The sequence below is a fragment of the Trachypithecus francoisi genome, unplaced genomic scaffold, assembly GCF_009764315.1.
Source record: "Trachypithecus francoisi isolate TF-2019V2 unplaced genomic scaffold, Tfra_2.0 Lachesis_group7, whole genome shotgun sequence".
Lineage (NCBI taxonomy): Eukaryota > Metazoa > Chordata > Mammalia > Primates > Cercopithecidae > Trachypithecus > Trachypithecus francoisi.
The window spans coordinates 58,828,146-58,848,806 of record NW_022681472.1 but is presented as its reverse complement, the minus strand read 5'-3'; the positions used below and the strand labels follow the sequence as shown (position 1 = coordinate 58,848,806).

Genomic DNA, 20,661 nt, shown 5'->3' with positions numbered 1-20,661 from the left:
GTCCGCGCCACGGTTCCTGGGCAGAAAGAGGCAGATTGGTAGACGGGTGGCTTATCAGCTACTGTCTTGAGTGCCAACGGTTGTTGCTGGTGACGTGTTCTAACACTTACACGGTATCTATCCTGAAGGTGTGTTTCATAGACTAAGCTGCTGGTTCAGAAACCCGAAACAGTCGAGGACACGGTTTACCGCCCCATGTTTCAGCACATTTAACTGGATTTTTTGGTGGCATCTTGGTTGTATTAGTTCTGTGTCCCGTCATGTTTCTGTCGTGAATTCCCAGACTGGGTGGGAATCTAAGGACTCAAAGGAGGGGGAATTGCCTTGCGCTCAGCAAAGGTTGACGTAGAGATACATCAAAGCACAAAGTAGAAGTACATCGAAGCACATCAAATATAGCAGGGGTTGGCAGAAATATGGCTCATGATTGTCTGGAAAGGCCCTCATTATTGATTAATTTCTTTTACATAAATTAGAGCATGCAGATGCTGATCATGAAGAGAAATAAGCCCCGAGGAGTTTAAGTAGGAAAGACTCCAAAAGAAATTGATTATCGGTGGTGATAAGTGAGGTCGAGTAGTCAGTGCCTTTCTCCCCCAAGGTTTTATTACATACACTTTCAAACAGAAGGTGAAAGAGTTATGTTTCCACCTAGATTCTGCAATTAACATTTTGCCTTATTTGTTGATGCATTTCAAACTAAGCTGGAGACAGCAGAACACTTCACCCCTCCAACTTTGGTATATGCATATTAAATAGAGCTCAGTACAGCTTACTGTTTTTTAAATTTTAGAGGGTAAAATTCACATCAGTATAAACCCACAAGTGTTAAGTATGCAATTTGATGAACTTTGACAAAAATACAGCTGTGTAACCTAAACCTTTTATCAAGATGTAGAATATCGCCATCACCCTTAAAAGTTTTTTCTTGTCCTTTCAACTCCTCTCCCACTCACCACAGAGCCAACCATGATCTTTTTTTTTTTTTGAGATGGAGTCTAGCTCTGTCACCCAGACTGGAGTGCAGTGGCACAATCTCAGCCCGCTGCAACCTCTGCCTCCCCGGTTCAAGCGATTCTCCTGCCTCAGCCTCCCGAGTAGCTGGGATTACAGGCGCCCACCACCACACCCAACTACTTTTTGTATTTTTGTATTTCACTGTGTTGGCCAGGCTGGTCTCGAACTCCTGACCTCATGATCCGCCCACCTTGGCCTCCCGAAATGCTGGGATTACAAGCGTGAGCCACCGCGCCCGGCCGATCTTGATTTTTTTTTTTTTTTTTTTTAACCCATAGGTTATTTTCTTCTATTCTAGAATTTCTGCTTGAATGGAATCATGCAGTATGCATTCTTTGGTGTAAAAGGCTTCTTTTAACTCAGCATATTTTTAATATTCATCCCTGTTGTCTTTATCTGTAGATTATTTGTGTTGCTGAGTAGTAGCCCATTGGGTGACTATCCCTTGGTTGGTTTTTTTAAAATAATCTTTATTAGGCCGGGCGCAGTCGCTCAGGCCTGTAATCCCAGCACTTTGGGAGGCCGAGGCGCATGGATCGAGGTCAGGAGTCCTGAGGTCAGGAGTTCGAGACCAGCCTGGCCAACATGCTGAAACCCCGTCTCTACTGAAAATACAAAAATTAGCCAGCCGTGGTGGCAGGCGACTGGAATCCCAGCTCCTCGGGAAGCTGAGGCAGGAGAATCGCTTGAACCTGGGAGGCGGAGGTTGCAGTGAGTTGAGATTGCGCCACTGCACTCCAGCCTGGGGGACAAGAGAGAGACTTCGTCTCAAAAAAAATAAAATAAAATAAACTTGATTTTGGAGTATTTTAGTTGCCCAGCAAAGTCGCAAAGATACAGTTTCTGCATACTTACCACCCAGTTATTAGAAACATCTTACATTATTACAGTACTTTTGTTAAAACTAAGAAACTGACTTTGGCCCTATTAACTACTTTCGAGATTTTTATTTGGATTTCGCCAGTTTTTCTTTAATGTTTTTTTTTCTGTTCCAGAATCCAGGTTACCACATTTTATTTAGTTGTCAGGTCTTCCTCAGTTTCCTTTGGTCTGTGACAGTTTCTCAGTCTTCCCTTGTTTTTCATTACTATCACAGTCTAGAAAAGCACTGTCAGATATCTGGTAGAATACTCCCCTCCCCTAAACTTGGAGTTTACCTGATGTTTTTCTCATGATTAAACTGGGGTTTGGGGTTTTTATAAAGAATACTATAGAACAATTTTAAAAATCATTGGTAAAGGCATTGGTTTTCAGAGACATACTGATTTAAGATACTAAGTTTGGAATAGTTACTGATAGGAAGTTTTTGCTATTGGGCACGGTGGTTTGCACCTGTAATCCCAGCACTTCGGAAGGCTGATGCGGGTGGATCACTGGAGCTCAGGAATTCAAGACCAACTTGAGTAACATGGTGAGACCCCGTCTCTATTTTTTAAGAAAATTTTTAAAAATTACATAAAATGCTTCTTGTATCTTACTGACCAACTGAGCCCTCTCTGTGGTATTCTCTAAGGTGTTGTTGGAGAATTTGCAGTGTTTACATACACCATTCTAAGTGAAAATAATTTTTTTTTTCTATACTGCCTTTTCTCTGCATTTCCATTTAATAACTCCTTCTTCATGCTTTTTTATCCTGTCAGGATAAACATTCTATCTATCCTGTATGTAAGTGCTTATAAGAAGGGCTTATCTATCTTGTGTGTTTATCTTAATGTGCTTATCCTATGCACTTTTTCAATAGACAGGGTCTTTCTGTGTTGCCCAGGCTGGACTCAAACTCCTGGGCTCAAAGCAGTCCTCCTGCCTTAGCCTCCTCAGTAGCTGAGACTATAGGTGCATACTGCCACACCTGACTCATCTTTTCTTTTCTTTTTTGTTTTCTTTTTTTGGAGACAGGGTCTCCCTCTGTTGCCTGGGCTGGAGTACAGTGGCACAATCTCACTGCAACCTCCGCCACTTGAGTTCAAGCAGTTCTCGTGCCTCAGCCTCCTGAGTAGCTGGGATTACAAGTGTGCACCACCATGCCCAGCTGATTTTTGTATTTTTAGTAGAAGATGGGATTTCACCATGTTGACCAGACTGGTCTTGAACTTCTGGCCTCAAGTGATCCGCTGGCTCGGAGCCACTGTGTCTAGCCTTATTTTTTCTATTTAAATAATTCCTTTCAAATTCTAGAGCCTTCATTCCTTACTAGTATCTTTTTGTTAAATGGAAATGTTGTAGGGTTCTCACTGAGGAACATTCTGGAATGTCTGACATTTAACGTCCTTAATGTTTCACATCATTGCTCTTGGGTTGCATTAAGCAGCAAAATAGCCGTGGATATATGTATTGAGGAAAAGATGAATAATGTCTTACCCTGAGTATCTGATCCTATTCCTTAGGGTAATTGAGAATGATCTGTCCCCATCATGACTCAACTTTTTATTTATTTAAAAAATTATGTCGGTGTTGAAAGAATCAGAATGTTTGTTATGGAGTAGTACATTATTTGGAATCTAATGTAAGATTATTATCATCATTACATGTTTGTAGGAGTTCTTTCCTCATTATCCATAAATGTCATTCATTGAGCATGTGATCAGTTTCTCCTCCTAGATAGATGAAACATTTTGCCTCCACCAGGAGTGCCTTGATCCTGGTGAGATACACTTTAGGTATGCCTTCAATGCTTCTGAAATCCCTCCAACTCTTGACTTTATAATTTCTGGTTTTCTGGCTTCCTTCTTACCACCCCTTTCTAGCAAATACCATCAGATTATATTACTTTAAAACAGTAACCACTGAATTACAAATAGAAACATAGGTATATCATTTTAGCTTAGAGGTGATGAGTGATAACAATGTCTAAAACTCACCTAGCATGTTGTATAGTGTGCTGTGCACTTATCACATTTATTTGCTGCTGGTGATAATAGAATGAATTATGTCTTAAATAGGTTAGATATGAGGAGATAAATCTTAAGAGATTAGTTGCTTAATATTATAAGGTAGTTCTCAAGTTATTTTGTGTTTCTCAAAAGTTACTTTAGATACATATACAATGCATTAGCTAAGTTAAAATCTTCTTTTGGTATTGTGGTGGAATTTTACACTTAAAATGTAAAAGGCAAAGAAGTTATTTGAGGAGTAGAAGAGTGTTCCGGGTGGTTCCAAACTATTACATCATGCTAGTGCATTATTCATATAAAGTCTTGCAAATACATTAGGTTGGTGGGGGTACTTGGAATTTTTTAAATTCTGGGTCACTTAAAAATGTGGAGTTTTAGAGGAAAAATAAAAGCAAAAATGAAGCTTTCATTTTCAAAAATGAAGGTTGGTAACTCATGAGTTGGCAGATAAAACAACTTGGTAAGATGGCCATGACATCGAGTTCTGTTAATTTTTAATAGTACAGCAGCTTGGAAATGTTTACTACATAAAGTACTTGGTTCTATGGTAAACCCTTTGAAAACATCATTTGTGTAATGTGACTTTAATGAAACATTGTTATAAAATGAGCATGTATTCTACAGTTTATGTTTAAGTCAGCCTAAACTTTTTTTTTTAACATAGGACTATCTTCTGCTACTTCTATTTCCTTCTTTTAGGGCGAACTTTCTGACCAAGTATACAACTACCCAGAGGGCCTAGGAGAAGTGCTGTATAGAGAGCAGTTCGACTTCAACGCTGAGCCACCTTGGGAACCTAGCTGATGATAGGGGGGTTCCATCTCCCAACTTGTCCATGTAAGTATTTGCACATTTGTTAGCGGGGGAGGAGGTCTTTAAAATCTAAGGAAGAGTGCTGCCTTGCTTAGTATTTTTCAGAATTTGGAATTGTATTTACCTCTTAAAGTGTAGTGACTTTTACATTTCTGAAATAGAGATATGACAGTTACTGTTTACAGACTTGACTGCTTTAGTTATGTGCTTTGTTTATCAATGACTGGATCGTTTAAAACTTTATCTTGAATGCATAACTTAGAAAATATAAGTTGAAGAGGGCTTTTGGGATTTAACTTGTAGTTTATCACATCATTCAACCATTTAACTTAGTGAAATGATTTTTGCTACTCAGCTGGTAGGAAAAACTGATTGTTTTTAGAGGACTTGCTGAAAGATTATAGAGCTACATATATATCTAAATTTATATATATATGGTATTAAAATAAGTATTTAGATATATATAAATATATATATTTATATGTATCTATTTAAGGTGGCATGTCTCCCAACATGAAAAAGATTTTCAAGGATAGTTTTTAACTATACTTGCTTTTCCATGTGTGGATTTTACTTTAGAATTGAGCCCCTGTGCAAAATGGAATTCCACAGTAAACTAAATTTGGGCTGCTAGATTTGTGTGGGTTCATACATTTTGTGGTGTATAGACTTTTACGGAAATTTGGATTTTGGTATTAAAATTTAAGCGTTTTTAGTTTTGGTCAGGGACTTGGAGGTAAGTTTTCAGGAAGGCTGAGGGTATCAGTTTTAATCTGATCTTGTTAAACAGATCCCTATTGGATAAAAATGTTTGCTCTAATTAGAGTATGTTAAAGCAAACATTTGATGTTAATACAAATTAGAATTTTAAACTCAGATTTTTAAGGCTAAAGAGAAGGAAACAGTTTAAATAGTAAGATTTCTTGAAAGCTTTGACTTAGAATGTTGACTAGAGGGTTTCCCATACTGGCTCTGTCCTACCTGTGTAAATTTGAGCAAATGCCTGTGTTTTGAATCCCAGCTATAACATAATGTTGGATTGGAACAGTTCTTTTTGTCTTAAACTGTCAATTTCTTTTTTGAGTATATTGCTGTCCTTGGTTATGCAGTGTAGTCTTTGGATGAATTGCATGAGCATCCTCACCTAGAACAGAAATACAGAATCTCAACCTCACCCAAACCCAGAGTCTATATCCAGGTGGCTTGTGTGCATATTAAAGAGAAGCGGGGTCATCGCCATTTCAATACTAAGTCAGTTGCCTAATTTTTGTTAGTCCATCTGTTCTGTTTGCAACATACCTGATGTTTTTCTCCCAAGTTGGCTTGGAGATTTAAAACCTTTTTGGGTGGTGCGATCTGTTAGTTACCATCATACTCGTGAATCGGTTCCAAGGCAGAAATTTAAGAACAAGCTTCATCTTTTGAGGAAGACCATAATAAAAGATAATCGTTCTTTTAATTCAAGTCTCTTGCTTTAAAGAAAAGTTACCTTACATTATATTTAATATTTCTACTGGTGTTTCCTCTTAGAAACTTGAGAGACTGTTGTCAGTGAGCTGAAAGATTCTGCAAAATCAGGGAAAAGTAGTCTTTATATTAATAATTCAGGATTCAGTAAGTAGGATTCAGTAAGTCTGTAGTGTCTCCTCCTTTTTGGGTAGGAGGAATGGGAGCAGATAGAAGCTAAAGATTATTTATTCTGCAGGTTCTGGCAGCCAGAGTAACTGGCTTTTAACTTTATTATGTCCAGGTACAATGTATATTATGTCAAACAAATATAACTTGTTTAAATGTTCACAGGTAATCTTCTAATTTTGCATGTCTCATATATGATGCTTTGCTATAAAGCTACAGGTACACAATCCCTTTTTCATAGCATTCTGAAATCCAAAAAGTCTTAAAAATAATTTTTTTTATAGCTTCCTTAATGTGACCTTAACTGATTTGGGGAAAAAAAAAAGCTTGACCTGAATCTGTGCTCATTTGAGGCTATTTTTATCTTTACTTATCCCATTTAGTGTTAATATTCCTAAATTTTGCTGCAGAAATATTGTGGTTGCAGGGTGCTGACTCATTCTTCTGAAGAGTATTACATAACATATGTAAAGTATGTGTACTACATTATTGTTCAAAAATCTGGAGAATTCTGAATTCACAAAGATACCTGGCCCCAAAAGTTTCTTGACTAGAATTTGTAAAACTGGCAAGAGAAAATTCCGCATTCCAGGAATGTGTTTATCCTTACAAATCAGTAACAGTTTGCTCTATTGGACACCAAAATCCTGGCGTTGCTTTTCTGTAGATCAACAATATTATTTGGAAACCATTAAAAGGAGTTAAAACAGCCTTCATGGAAATTACTTGGCCCATAACATTGCAAAGCATGTAGCTATATGAACTCTACTTGAACTGGTCCACTAGGGTTCCAGTGCAGGTAGTCTGAGATCCAGAACTGGCTTCAGAGTTAGGTTTTAAATCAACCACCTGAATTTTGAGATAGTTAATTCCATTAAGTATCTGGAAACTTTAGAAGTTGCTTACATAATCCTTTTCTTTCATAACTTAGAATGTGTGTATGATGTAGTATGTGAACACTGTAAAAATATCTTAACAAAATATTTTAAGGTCAATATCAAAGATTAATGGGCCCCTAATTGTGAAAAAGTTTTTGCGAGCCTTTTAAGAAATCCCCTAGGCCAGGTGTGGTGAATTACCTTAGGTCAGGAGTTCAAGACCAGCTTGGACAACATGGTGAAACCCCATCTCTACTAAAAAAATACAAAATTAGCCGAGCATCGTGGCAGGCACCTGTAATCCCAACTACTTCGGAGGCTGAGGCAGGAGAGTCGCTTGAATCAGGGAGGTGGAGGTTCCATTGAGCCGAGATCATGCCATTGCACTTCAGCCTGGGCTACAAGAACAAAACTCTGTCTCAAAAAAAAAAAAAAAAAAGAGGGAATCCCCTAGGTCTTGATGCTGAAGTAAAGATTTTCCAGTGGACTAGTCTTCTATTTATTTTGGTTGTAGGTTCAATTATAATTAATGAATTAGCCTAATGGAAAATATTTTAAAACGTAGAAAGCTAAGTTTGCTTCTCATAGTGGATCCAGTGATGAGGTCAGATTGAATTAACCATTGTCACATACCCTTTAATGTTGTGCAGTGTGGAAAAGGGATTCAGTTAATTGATTTGCTTAAATGGACTCTAAAAATTTTTTTTTTTACCTGGTTGTGATTAGTCAACTCTATACATGTAGGAACTTCAGAAGAACATCAGTATTTTAAATATTCACATTTTGTCTCCTAGTGTGTACATATGCCTTAGTAGGAGCTCCCTACCTAATTAGGATTATTGTAACCAGGAAAGGTGTTTTTTTTTTTTTTTGAAATGGAGTCTGCCTCTGTCGCCCAGGCTGGAGTGCAGTGGTACGATCTTGGCTCACTGCAACCTCCGCCTCCCTGGTTCAAGTGATTCTCCCACCTCAGCCTCCAGAATAGCTGGGATTACAGGGACCCACCATTATGCATTATGCCCGGCTAAATTTTGTATTTTTGTAGAGATGAGTTTCACCATGTGGCCAGGCTGGTCTTGAACTCCAGACCTTAGGTGATCCTCCTCCCTCCCCCCTCGCCTCCGAAAGTGCTGGGATTATAGGCATGAGCCACTGCACCTGGCTGGAAAGATGTTCTTTATTAATTTGCTAATACTCCTTCCTCATGTTTCACTGTAAATTGTCAGTAGAAAAGGGAGGTTATCGCTGGGTGCGGTGCTGCACGCCTGTAATCCACTTTGGGAGGCCGAGGCCGACGGATCATCTGAAGTCAGGAGTTTGAGACCAGCCTGGCCAGCATGGCAAAATCCTGTCTCTACTAAAAATACAAAAATTAGTGGGGCATAGTGGTGCACACCTGTAATCCCAGCTACTAGGGAGGCTGAGGCCTGCTTGAACCCGGGAGGCGGAGGTTGCAGTGAGCCGAGATGGCACTACTGCCCTGCAGCCTAGGAGACAGAGCAAGACTGTCTCAAAGAAAAGGGAGGTTGTTGACCCTGACTGCAGAGAAAGGGGAAAATTTTAGTTTTGATATTTGGTACTTTTTTTTTTCTTCTCTTCCCCCTCCCATTTAATTTCTCACAGATGATATTTGGTACTTTAAGGATACTGTGATACAAGCAAACTTAACATTCATTAATGGCAGTTGATACTCTGACCAAAAAGATGAGTGAAACCACTATCGTTGAAATACAGTCTGTTTATCCCCTTGGCATGCATAGAGTCAGTGGTGTGTCAGTGCTTGTGTAATGTAGCAAAAAAATATTCTGTAAAAGCAGAATGTGAATACTAGCATATTAATGGATAAACAAAGTTTTAGAGACATGGTATTTCTTGCTTTGAGCAAATACAGCATTTTTTTTTTTTTTTTTTAGGAAGGTCAAAAAGATTGGAAAGCAATGTAGACCAGTTTTTTCTTTCTTTTTTGAGATGGAGTTTCGCTCTTGTTGCCCAGGCTAGAGTACAGTGGCGCAATTTCAGCGCACTGCAACCTCCACCTCCCGGGTTCCATCGATTCTCCTGCCTCAGCCTTGTGAGTAGCTAGTATTACAGGCATGCGCCACCATGCTCAGCTAATTTTGTATTTTTAGTAGAGACAGAGTTTCACCATGTTGGTCAGACTTGTCTCGATCTCCTGACCTCATGACCCGCCTTCTTGGCCTCCCAAAGTTCTGGGATTACAGGCATGCGCTACCACGCCCGGCCATAGACCAGTTTTTAAAGGGGATAAATGGCTTTTTCATTTATTACAGAGGTTAGTTTAGCTGAGAAAATTAATACTACCAATCTGTGTGTTCCATCATAGTCTTCACCCAACCTGTTTCAGAGTTTTCCAGTTTGGGTCTCCCCACACCCCACCCCAGCCCCAGGTAAACCAATTCCTTTTGCGATATTCAACTTCCATTAGAATAAATGAGATATTGCATATATGATAAGGGCTTGTAAACTGTAAAATCTAGTATATGGTAGGCTACTGTTCTAGACTGCCCATTGTTCAGGTAAGCCTAAGGAGACTCTTCCAAGTGAAGTGCTTACATACTGATAAGGCCCCAGGGAACACAGATATTTTGTCCTTCCTCCATTCCAGGGTCATCCATGCCCAGTCAAATCATCAATTTGTCACAAGTTAACTAAAGCAGATATTTAGCTATCCTTTTTGATAATCTACTGTTCTTTACATTATGCATGAGTAGAAAATACTGTATAGCATACTGGGTTACAGGGATTAGGATAGTCAGGTTCAACCTGCCTAGACCATAGCCAGCCATCATGAGGTCCAGCCATGGTGTGCATGCCACCACACCCTGCTAATTTTTTTTTTTATTATTATTTTTTTGAGATGGAATTTTGCTTTTGTTGTCTAGGCTGGAGTGCAATGGTGCAATCTCAGCTCACTGCAACCTTTGCCTCCTTAGTTCAAGCGATTCTTCTGCCTCAGCCTCCCAAGTAGCTGGGATTGCAGGTGCACACCACCATGCCCAGCTAATTTTGTATTTTTAGTAGAGACAAGGTTTCTCCATGTTGGTCAGGCTGGTCTCGAACTCCTGACCTCAGGTGATCTGCCCTCCTCGGCCTCCCAAAGTGCTGAGATTACAGGTGTTAGCCACTGTGGTTGGCAGTACAAAGATCTCCCAAACAAGTTTGGTATCTTCTTAGCGCATGTAGGTTCAGCATGAACATGTTATATTTGGCATGACCAAAGGTAGGATGGGAGGTTCAACATGGAAATTCCGACAAAACAGTCCTCCTCAAAATAATCCTCCTAATGAGAGGTTTGCTATCCTTAATTCATGAAGAGCTGCTTCAGATAAATAAAAGGCAAAAACAAGAAAATGAGCAAAAGACTTGAAAGCTGTTTGCCACTAACAATTTAGCAGTTCCAGTCCCAGGTATAGACTGTAGTCCCTGGATCAGTGCTACTTAAACTGCCAGTCAGTGGAATAAGGACTCTAGTACCAGAATGTAAAGTAGCATACTGCCCAACACTGTTTTAGGGTCGCATAGAAGAATAAAACTATTAAGTAACAAAGGAATGATGGTTAGAGAAGGTCTAAACAAATTCTAAGGGAGATGTACCCACCACCACTTGGGGGAGATATACAGGGGCCTCTGAAGTATTGCATCTTATTTCTTGCTTTTCTTCTTTTTTTTGAGACAGTCTTGCTCTGTCACCCAGGCTAGAGTGTGGTGGTGTAATCTTGGCTCACTGCAACCTCTGCCTCCCTGGTTCAAGCGATTCTCCTGCCTCAGGTGAATCAGGGATTACAGGTGCCCACCACTGCTCCTGTAATAATTACAAGATACAAAAATTACAAATAATTTTTGTATTTTTAGTAGAAATGGGGTTTCACCATCTTGGCCAGGCTGGTCTTGAACTCCTGACCTCATGATCCACCCGCCTCAGCCTCCCTAAGTGCTGGGATTATGGGCATGAGCCACCATGCCCAGCCAGCATCTTATTTCTTAATAACCTGCTTAACTTGGTCTTGGTTACAATTACAGTATTGCACATGTATTCTGTATGTTTTCCTTTGGTGAGTGGGGGACAGGCCGGCAATGAGCTCTGCCTTAAAGTTACCAAAATAGTGTGTCTCTTTAAAGGATTATTCCCTATGCTTAATTGTAACCAGGAAAGCTAGAAAACTTGAAATTAAGTGATTGTGTACTTCATGTCGTATTGTAATAGTCATCTTTAATGTTATCACATCTTAGTTGCCCAAAGGGTTGTAAATACTTCACTCGTGTGCAGGTACACACACACTTTAGTAAACACACATTTTCTCCGGAAAAACAAATTTAGTCTTCACATTGAATAGTCAAGACATCATTTTTAAGGGAGTCTAATTGTGTTAATTCCACATGCAAAAATAATATTGCTGTGAGAATTGTGTATTTCGTTTTCTCATTAAGCTACATTTTAATATTTATGGTGAGGCAGTTCATTGGGCAGTCTTTATACAGGCACTTCAAACTTAGCCTGTTGGGCTTATAACCTTTAGGATTTTTTGCCCCCTTGATTATTTCCAATTCATTCTTGTTCCTCTCTTTTGAAAGAATTCTTTATTTGTCACCTTTAGTTTTCTTTCTCTAGGGTTACTCGGTTTTTTTCAACCTCATCACCTGAAAAATAATTTTTAGGGGTATGCATTGTGATTACTGGCTTTCTTATTGAAGCAAGCCTTGTCCTGATTTATCCTGAGTACTCGATGTAGGCTGTTATTGTCTATCACTTATTTTGGGGTCCAGGGTGGCGGAAGTTTACCTGATCTTATGATCGCTCAGTTTATAGGATTTCCTACCAGTTTCAGTATGTAGCTTCCTGGAATTCTTTTGTAGTGATTCAGACCTACTCGAGGTCTCACATCTATAGTACCAGAGTCATTCTTTAGAAGCTTCTAGTGCTCTTCTGGTCAATTACTTTTAAAGGTATTCTATGTGGTAAGTAACATTTTTTGTTGTAGGTAGAATGCAGAGGGGACTTAAGCAACATTGTATATTTTTAAAGCTGTGAGCTGGGTGCTAAATCATCAAATGCCTATGTAAAAATAAAAGTAGAAATGCACTTAGACATCTTCAGAGTAACAGTAATAGTATAAATTTCAGAATATCTTTTCTCATTTTTAATGAGTAAAAATTCTTTTAGAAAAATGGTTGATGTATTAAGGTTGGGTTTCCTGCTTAGGTATCTCTGAAACAGTATTCTCAACCTTTCAGCTCTCCCTGTTCTACTTCCAGGGAGGTCTTCACTTCAGAAATCCAAGACTCATATTCATCCAGCTTGGTGTCAAGTGGGCTGTTGCTGCCAGAATTATCTTGTGATTATTTGAGAGATGTATCAGTTTCTTCTGAAGTACAATCAACTGTAGAAGCCTTTGTAGCAGGTGTGTAACAAGGCAAGTGCCCAGCTGCTGCAGCCGCTACTCTTGGAGCTACCCTGTCGATGAACATGAGGACTCAGCGGCCTCATGAAAGGCTCCAGGGAGCAGTGTGTGGTTCTTTGGAGCCTTTTGTTTCTTTTGGCAGCTCTTCATGGAAAAATGTATTAACAAAAAACACCAATATGAAGGTGTGAATAAGGAATGTTACATATTTTTTCTTCTCAGTTATGAGTCTAAGAGGAAATTATTAATAAAAGTAGTATTATGGTTATACGCTACTGTATTAGTGTAAAATAACCTGAGCTTTCTCAACCTTATGTTAATAAGGTGGTTGAAAATAGCTTAAAAGTGCTTGTGAGTAGAGAATACTTTCTAGTGTCTATTGATAATATCAGTCCTGTTTCTGATATGTAAGCCAGAAGAAGTGGTACAGTTTCTTTTGAGAATTATTTCCACTCAGAACTGCAGGGAGATCTTTGATGTATCACCTTGGTTTGAGTCTGCATTCTTAGTGGAGAGTATGGAGACATCCTGGAAAGAGTCCCTGTGGGGGTGTTTTTGTTTTTGTTTTGAGAAAGAGTCTCGCTCTGTCGCTAGGCTGGAGTGCCTTGGCACAATCTCGGCTCACTGTAACCTCCACCTCCTGGGTTCAAGCGATTCTCCTGCCTTATCCTCCCGAGTAGCTGGGACTACAGGTGTGTGCCACCATGCCTAGCTAATTTTTATATTTTTAGTAGAGATGGGTTTCACCATGTTGGCCAGGATGGTCTCGATCTCTGGACCTCGTGATCTGCCTGCCTTGGCCTCCCAAAGTGTTGGGATTACTCTGCTCCCAGCCCCCTGTGGTGTTTTGAGGTAGATTAACTTAGTGAACCTGGCATAAGGTATAAATTGCTCACCCCCAACACATGCACACTTATTTTCATGCTTGCTCCCTAGAACATGCAGTGTCTAAGGTTTTTGGTTTAACATTGTCACCAATTAACTTTAATACCTCCTGAAAATGTTTTGGCAGAATATTTCTTAGTGCTTTCAGTAAGGCATAAATGTAAGAACATAAACCTTTATTTTTGTAACAATGGAACTGTAAACTATTTTTGCTAATGTATTAAGAAAACTGCTAGCAGTGATCCCAGAGGTATGATTTGAGCTGCTTTTTTAGGACTTTCAGTGAGATTGGGGCACAACATAGGGAAGACTTAAGCAGCCTACCTTACCCACCTGTTTATCCCTTTTCAGCTGGAAATATTGGGTTTCCAAGTGGCATTTCATTTGAACAAAGACTTTGTTTGTTGGCTCGAGATGGATTAGAAAATTTGACTAGTCATAGTGGCTCACACTGGTAATATCAGCACTTAAGAGAGGCAGAGACGGGAGGATAGCTTGAGCCCAAGAATTAGAGACTAGCCTGGCCAATGTAGTAAGACCCCATTCTCCATAAAGAGGACAAACAAAAAAAGAAAACTTGTTGCTGGAGGTGTTTGTGTTTTACAAATTCTTTTGAGGAACTGGCTTTTTTTTGGCCTTTTGGTCTTTAACAGTAGCTGATAGTTGAGCTTTGCATTCATAGGCATGGGTAGCTTAATGACAGAGATACATTCTGAGAAATGTGTCCTAAAGACATTTCATAGGTTGTTTGAACATCATAGTGTACGTATAGAAACCTAGATAGTACAGCCTACAACACACCCAAGCTGTATGGTGTAGCTTACTGCTCCTAGGCTACCATCCTGTGTATTGGTACTGAATACTGTTGACAGTTTAACACAGTGGTAAGTATCTGTGTATCTAAACACAGAAAAGGTATAGTAAAAATGTGGTATTATGAGACCACCTTCATGTATTTGATCTGTCCTTGTCAAAAACGTTATGCATATGCAACGCATGACTGTATATCTGGATTGCTTGCATATCAAAGTTATGGGCTTCTTTTAAGAATGTGAAACAGGCCGGGCGCGGTGGCTCAAGCCTGTAATCCCAGCACTTTGGGAGGCTGAGACGGGCGGATCACGAGGTCGGGAGATGAAGACCATCCTGGCTAACACGGTGAAACCCCGTCTCTACTAAAAAATACAAAAAAACTAGCCGGGCGAGGTGGCGGGTGCCTGTAGTCCCAGCTACTCCGGAGGCTGAGGCAGGAGAATAGGGTGAACCCGGGAGGTGGAGCTTGCAGTGAGCTGAGATCCGCCACTGCACTCCAGCCTGGGCGACAGAGCAAGACTCCGTCTCCAAAAAAAAAAAAAAAAAAAAAAAAAAAAAAAATGTGAAAGAGCTGGACAGAGTGGCTGAAGCCAGTAATTACAACACTTAGGGAGACCACGGAGGGAGGATTGCTTGAGACCAGTCTGGGGCAACATAATGAGACACTATGAACAAAGAGTTCTCTACAAAAAATAAAAAAAATTAGCTGGACATGGTGGCATGTTCTGTAGTCCCAGCTACAGGGACTGACTGAGTGGAGGTGGGATTGAAGGCTGCAGTAGGAGGATCGCCTGAGTGGTTGAGGCTTCGGTGAGCTTTGATCATGCCACTGCACTCCAGTCTGGGTGACAAGAATGAGACCTTTTCTCAAAAAAAAAAAAAAAAAGGAAAAATGTATTTACTTTTTCAATACACTTCCAGGGGTTCATTACCACCACCCCTAAGTTTAAGAACTCCTCACTCTTTATTGTGAAGTCTTTTGTCCATTTGTTTCTGAGTACCTACTCTAGGCTAGGAATTTACAGCAATCTCAAAGCCTTCAAGAGAGCATCAAAGAAAATAAACCTCCATTAGAGCTTTATTGGGTTTTTTTGTTTGTTTGTTTGTTTGTTTTTAAGAGATGAGGTCTCCTCTATGTTGCTCAGGCTAATCTCAAACTTCTGGCCTCACAAAATCCTGCCTCAGCTTCCCAAAGTACTGGGTTCAATCAACTACTTTATTGTAGTTCTCTGTGTAACGAAAGAAAACAAATGTTAATGTACTGCATATGTGGATTCAGGTGATCCTTAATTCATTTTGTCAAGTACTGCCAGTATAGCAAATGAATTTTATTTCGTTTTTCCAACAGAATGACTTTGTCACTCAGCTGGGACTTGGTTAACAACTCTGCTGTTACTTCTGAAGTGACAGTTCCATTTCAAAGATGAATAGCGAACTCCACAAACATTTTATCTTTCCTTTAGAGGAGGTCATGTTTTTTACTATTTTTATTTATATTGATAATGCCACTATATGTCAACTGTTTTGGTTTAGCCTTCAGTTGATGTTTAAAATTATTTAGCTTCTATAAAAGTCTGATTTATAGTGACAAGAAGTTGGTCAGTGGTTGCCTGGGGTGGAGTTGGGGATTTGCTGCAAAAGGGACATCATGTGAAGAAAGGCTACGAGTAGGCGTGATAATGTTTTTATACCAGTGTGAATAAACTTAGCATTTTTCAACAAGTATGGGTGTTTATATGTCTGAAAGGGGTTAGTTGATTATGTGGATATGTTAAAGTTCTTTTAAAGAGACAGAGAACTGTGTTGGATTTCCCCCAAAAAAGAAGTCCTGTGTTTTATAGGGATGGGGTGTTGGGGAAGCAGAGTTTTCATATTGTTTTAAATGTTTTGACATTGTTTGATCATTAGTAGCTCTAGAGCTAACCTACTTAATTATTCCATTCCTCAGTATATAAATGGAGATAATACCGTCATTGTGGTTTTAAGGGTTAGGAGAATTAATATTGAATAGATGAAATACTTAGGCTGGGAGACTGCTATAAACATGTTTGCTGTTAGCTTTAAGCTAGCTTAGCAGGCAGTCAAGAGTTGAACCTATGAAATTGCATGATTTGAAAATATTTGGGAAAAAATATCTTTATCCATATCATCATACTACTCTAGCAGAAGCTCTGAAGAATGTAGGGAGTCAGTGAGTAAGACTTTATCCAGTGGACCTGATGTTTTTATAGGTACTGAGGATCCTGACTGTTAAAGGAAAATTACCCTTCCTAAGAATACTATGGTTGTAGGAAATCGAGGTTTATCTTATCCTGACTTAAAAGCTAGGCCTTCTGTATTTGGCAGCAGTTGTGTGTTGTGGTCTATAATCAATAACCAAAGGTTTCAAGTAAATACTAAATACTACGTATATATTAGACTATGATCAGAGACTTAGCAACTGAGATACAATTAAGTCCTCACTGAACATCATCAGTAGGTTCTTGGAAACTGCGAATTTAAGTAAAAAGACGTACAGCAAGCCCTCAAATAACATTTCATTATAATGGTAAGAAAAAAATGGTTTCGTTTTACCTCTTTTACTTAAAAGATGCAGTTTGCAAGAAGCTGTTGACATAAAGTGAGGACATTATTTATTTATTTATTTATTTTCATTTCAAAGTATTTTATTTAGGCCAAAAGTCTTGATTACGTATTTTTTCATTTATTAATAGTAGGATAAATGAAAACTGGCTGCTATGCCAAAAAGGTTGGTGATGCTAAACTTAACAGGAAGTTTTTACCTTATTTTCTTGTATTGATCTTTTTAAATGAGTGACCTTTATTTTTTAATTGTTCTTAGTACTCAGTTGAATATCCCCTCAAAATTGGTGCTTTAAATTGCGTAAAATAAACATGTATTCTTAGCCTAAAATCCCTATTTTCTGGGCACAGATTTACAGCAGTCCTATTATAACAACCTTTAGAGAATGTGCAGGCTGTGATTTAACTTCACTGCATAAGTATTAGGTCTATTCAGATAGGCCTCAATTAACCTGGTAAAATAAAAACATCAACTTTTCAGTCTGTGCTATATGGCATGAAAGAGATCTGATGAGTTGCACTGAATGTAGTTAGCTTCTTGGAAATGAAGCTGTTAGTGTTTTAAAAATTAAAACTGAGTATTTGTATTTCATGAAATTTGACTAATATAGCTTATTAAGGACTGTTTTGGTGAAGCCAAAATGCTGACACTTTTAAGAACCATTGGAATGGATTACACTTTCAGGAGAGTGGCCATCACCCAAGGGTGAACTCTAGTTTGGGGCACTGGAGAGGGTGGAGGGGGGTGGCGGGAGGAATCAAGGACACAGGAAAGGCTGTGCAGGTTTTAAAATAGTCTACAAGACAGCTGGTCAGTGCCATTATTAATGTGGCAACCAGAAATTAGTACCAGATATTAAGTAGTATCCTGTCTGGTGGACCTGTTTTATCTCATTTATGTTGAAGTTATTTCCTAAAGTAACCTAAGGACCAGTGAAGTTCAACAAAGAAGATAAACCTATATGTCAGTATGTGCTGCCTCAGGACAATGAGTGCTCGGGTGGAGTGGGCAGGTTTATTTTATTGATTTGATTGGAGAGGGGTAGGATTTAGCCTAAAGCCATTTTAAAAATCAGATTTCTTAGTAACTGGTTCAGGATGTACAGATACCTAACTTACAAATGTAGTTTCTAATTATGTTGTTTTTGCATTTCTGGTAATTGACAACTTAATTTAGCTCTAGTCTAGCCAGCACTGAAACAGATGTTTTTAATTTATATGCTTTATGATTTTTTTTTTTAAACAACCTATTGAATAAATAACTAAGATAGTTAACTGAGGTTTAGAGAAATTGATGTAGATTCTCCTAAATGATACAGCCAGGACCAGGTCTTCTGACTCCTAGTCCAGTGATTTCACCAAAGCAACTCACCTCATAACATTGCTAACTTGATGTAGCTTAGTACTGTTTTAGCTTGAGATAAGGCCTAGGCAGTCTGTATCAAAGCTTCAGATTGTTCCCTCAAGCCACCGTCCACCCTCACCCATTTTTATTACTTTACCTACTTGGGAATTTTTTTTTTAGGAGAGACGGAGTCTTGCTATGTTGTCCAGGCTGGTCTCAAACTCCTAGGCTCAAGCAGTCCACCGGCCTGGGCCTCCCAAAGTGCTGGGATTACAGGCATGGGCCACCATGCCTGGCCAGGACTTTTATTTATTTATAAGACATTTATCTGCAATTACCTGGCAGTACCATTATGTGGCTTACAGTATATTGGAAGTTGAGACTGGTATTTTGATTTCTTGGCTGCAGATACTTACTTCACTAGGTTTCTTTACTCTTAAAATGGGTAAAATTAAGTGTGTTACAGGCGCACAAAACAAGATAATAATACAGATTGGGTCTTCAACTCTGTAAATAAGGGGACCATATAGGCTTGTAATATGTTGTGTATGTATGTGAGTTACCCCTTCAAATTATATTGACCTTTTTGGGTAAATGTATTTTAATTCATGTATTTGCTTTTTTAAATAGGCGTTAAAGGAAATTAATAATCTGATGTTTCTGAAATTGTAAAATGATTGCATACATTCCTCACTAAATTAGGCACTTAGCACACTTTCATTGACTCGTACATTATGTCTATAGGAATAATACAGACTTATATAACTTATATTTTGACAGTTTGTTGCATATTCTAAGGACCCAGACATAGGCTTGGTGGCCCGTCTCTTGTCTTTCCTGGTTTATGACTTTCGGCTTTGTGGAATACGGCTGAGATGAAAGGATTTATTGATGATGCAAACTACTCCGTTGGCCTTTTGGATGAAGGAACAAACCTTGGAAATGTTATTGATAACTATGTTTATGAACATACCCTGGTAAGTGCCACTTCTCAAATACAGTGTTTGTCATTTTCCAAGCTCTGAAACATGAATGCTTTTTAATTTCCAAGATGGTAATCTGATTAAAAGTACTTGGTTCAGATGTTATCTGATTTAACTTGACCTTCATCCCCCACACCCATTCCCCTTGAGTAGTGATCCATTTTTTTTTTCCCATCCACATTATTTAAAAATCCTCCCTATGGCCCTTTTTCTCTGCTACCCTGCTATGCCTTTTAGCATCTGGCACCCAGTTATGTTCTGTTTATTCTGTTGATGTGATGCCAGCCAACCTTCTAATCAGTACATGGCTTCTTACTCATTTTTCTCAATTTTCTTTTTTTCTTTTTTCTTTTTTTTTGGAGACGAGTGTCACTCTGTCACCCAGACTGGAGTGCAGTGGTGCGATCTTGGCTCATGTGCAGCCCTCGCCTCCTGGGCTCAAGCATTTCTCCTCCCTCAGTCTCCTGAAGTAGCTAGAATTACAGGCGCACACCACCACGCCTGGCTAATTTTTGTATTTTAGTAGAGACAAGGTTTCACTGTGTCAGCCGTGCTGGTCTTGAACTCCTGACCTCAGGTGATCTACCTACCTCAGCCTCCCAAAGTGCTGGGATTATAGGCACGAGCCACCGTGCCTGGCCTCAGTTCTTTTTTTTTTTTATTTTGCTTGTTTGCTTGAGATGGATTCTTTTTTTTTTTTTTTTTGAGACAGAGTCTCGCTCTGTCACCCAGGCTGGAGTGCTGTGGCTGGATCTCAGCTCACTGCAAGCTCCGCCTCCCGGGTTCACGCCATTCTCCTGCCTCAGCCTCCCAAGCAGCTGGGACTACAGGCGCCACCACCTCGCCCGGCTAGTTTTTTGTATTTTTTAGTAGAGACGGGGTTTCACCATGTTAGCCAGGATGGTCTCGATCTCCTGACCTCGTGATCCGCCGTCTCGGCCTCCCAAAGTGCTGGGATTACAGGCTTGAGCCACCGCGCCCGGCGAGATGGATTCTTACACTGTTGCCCAGGCTGGAGTTCAGTGGCATGATCTCGGCTCACTGTGACTTCTGCCTCCTGGGTTCAAGCAATTGATATAGGATCCTTATGCCTCAGCCTCCTGAGTAGCTGTGATTACAGATGTGTGCCACCATGCCCAGCTAAGTTTTTTTTTTTTTTTTTTTTGATGGAGTCTACCTTTGTAGCCCAGGCTGGAGTGCAGTGGCACGATCTCAGCTCACTGCAACCTCGGCCTCCCAGGTTCAAGCAATTCTCCTGCCTCGGCCTCCCGAGTAGCTGGGATTACAGGCGCCCGCCACCATGCCCAGCTAATTTTTTGTATTTTTAGTAGAGATGGGGTTTCACCATGTTGGACAGGCTGGTCTCGAACTCCTGACCTCAGGTGATCCACCGCCTCG

At 39.6% G+C, this 20,661-nt stretch overlaps 1 protein-coding gene across 9 annotated transcripts in view; it reads left to right on the top strand.

Annotated features, from left to right (window-relative positions):
* The window catches only part of AZIN1 (antizyme inhibitor 1), a 39,290-nt gene that overhangs the window by 1,216 nt on the left and 17,413 nt on the right, over nt 1-20,661 (top strand). For 3 of the 9 annotated variants that reach the window (XM_033202857.1, XM_033202853.1, XM_033202861.1), the window contains exons 2-4: nt 4,608-4,745; nt 12,509-12,654; nt 19,061-19,257. In XM_033202857.1, coding sequence (XP_033058748.1) covers nt 19,156-19,257 — 102 coding nt within the window. In that variant the 5' untranslated portion in view covers nt 4,608-4,745; nt 12,509-12,654; nt 19,061-19,155. Of the gene's footprint in view, nt 1-4,607; nt 4,746-12,503; nt 12,667-19,060; nt 19,258-20,661 lie in introns of those variants that run through there. The other 6 variants (XM_033202856.1, XM_033202859.1, XM_033202852.1 and 3 more) reach the window with 3 other exon arrangements.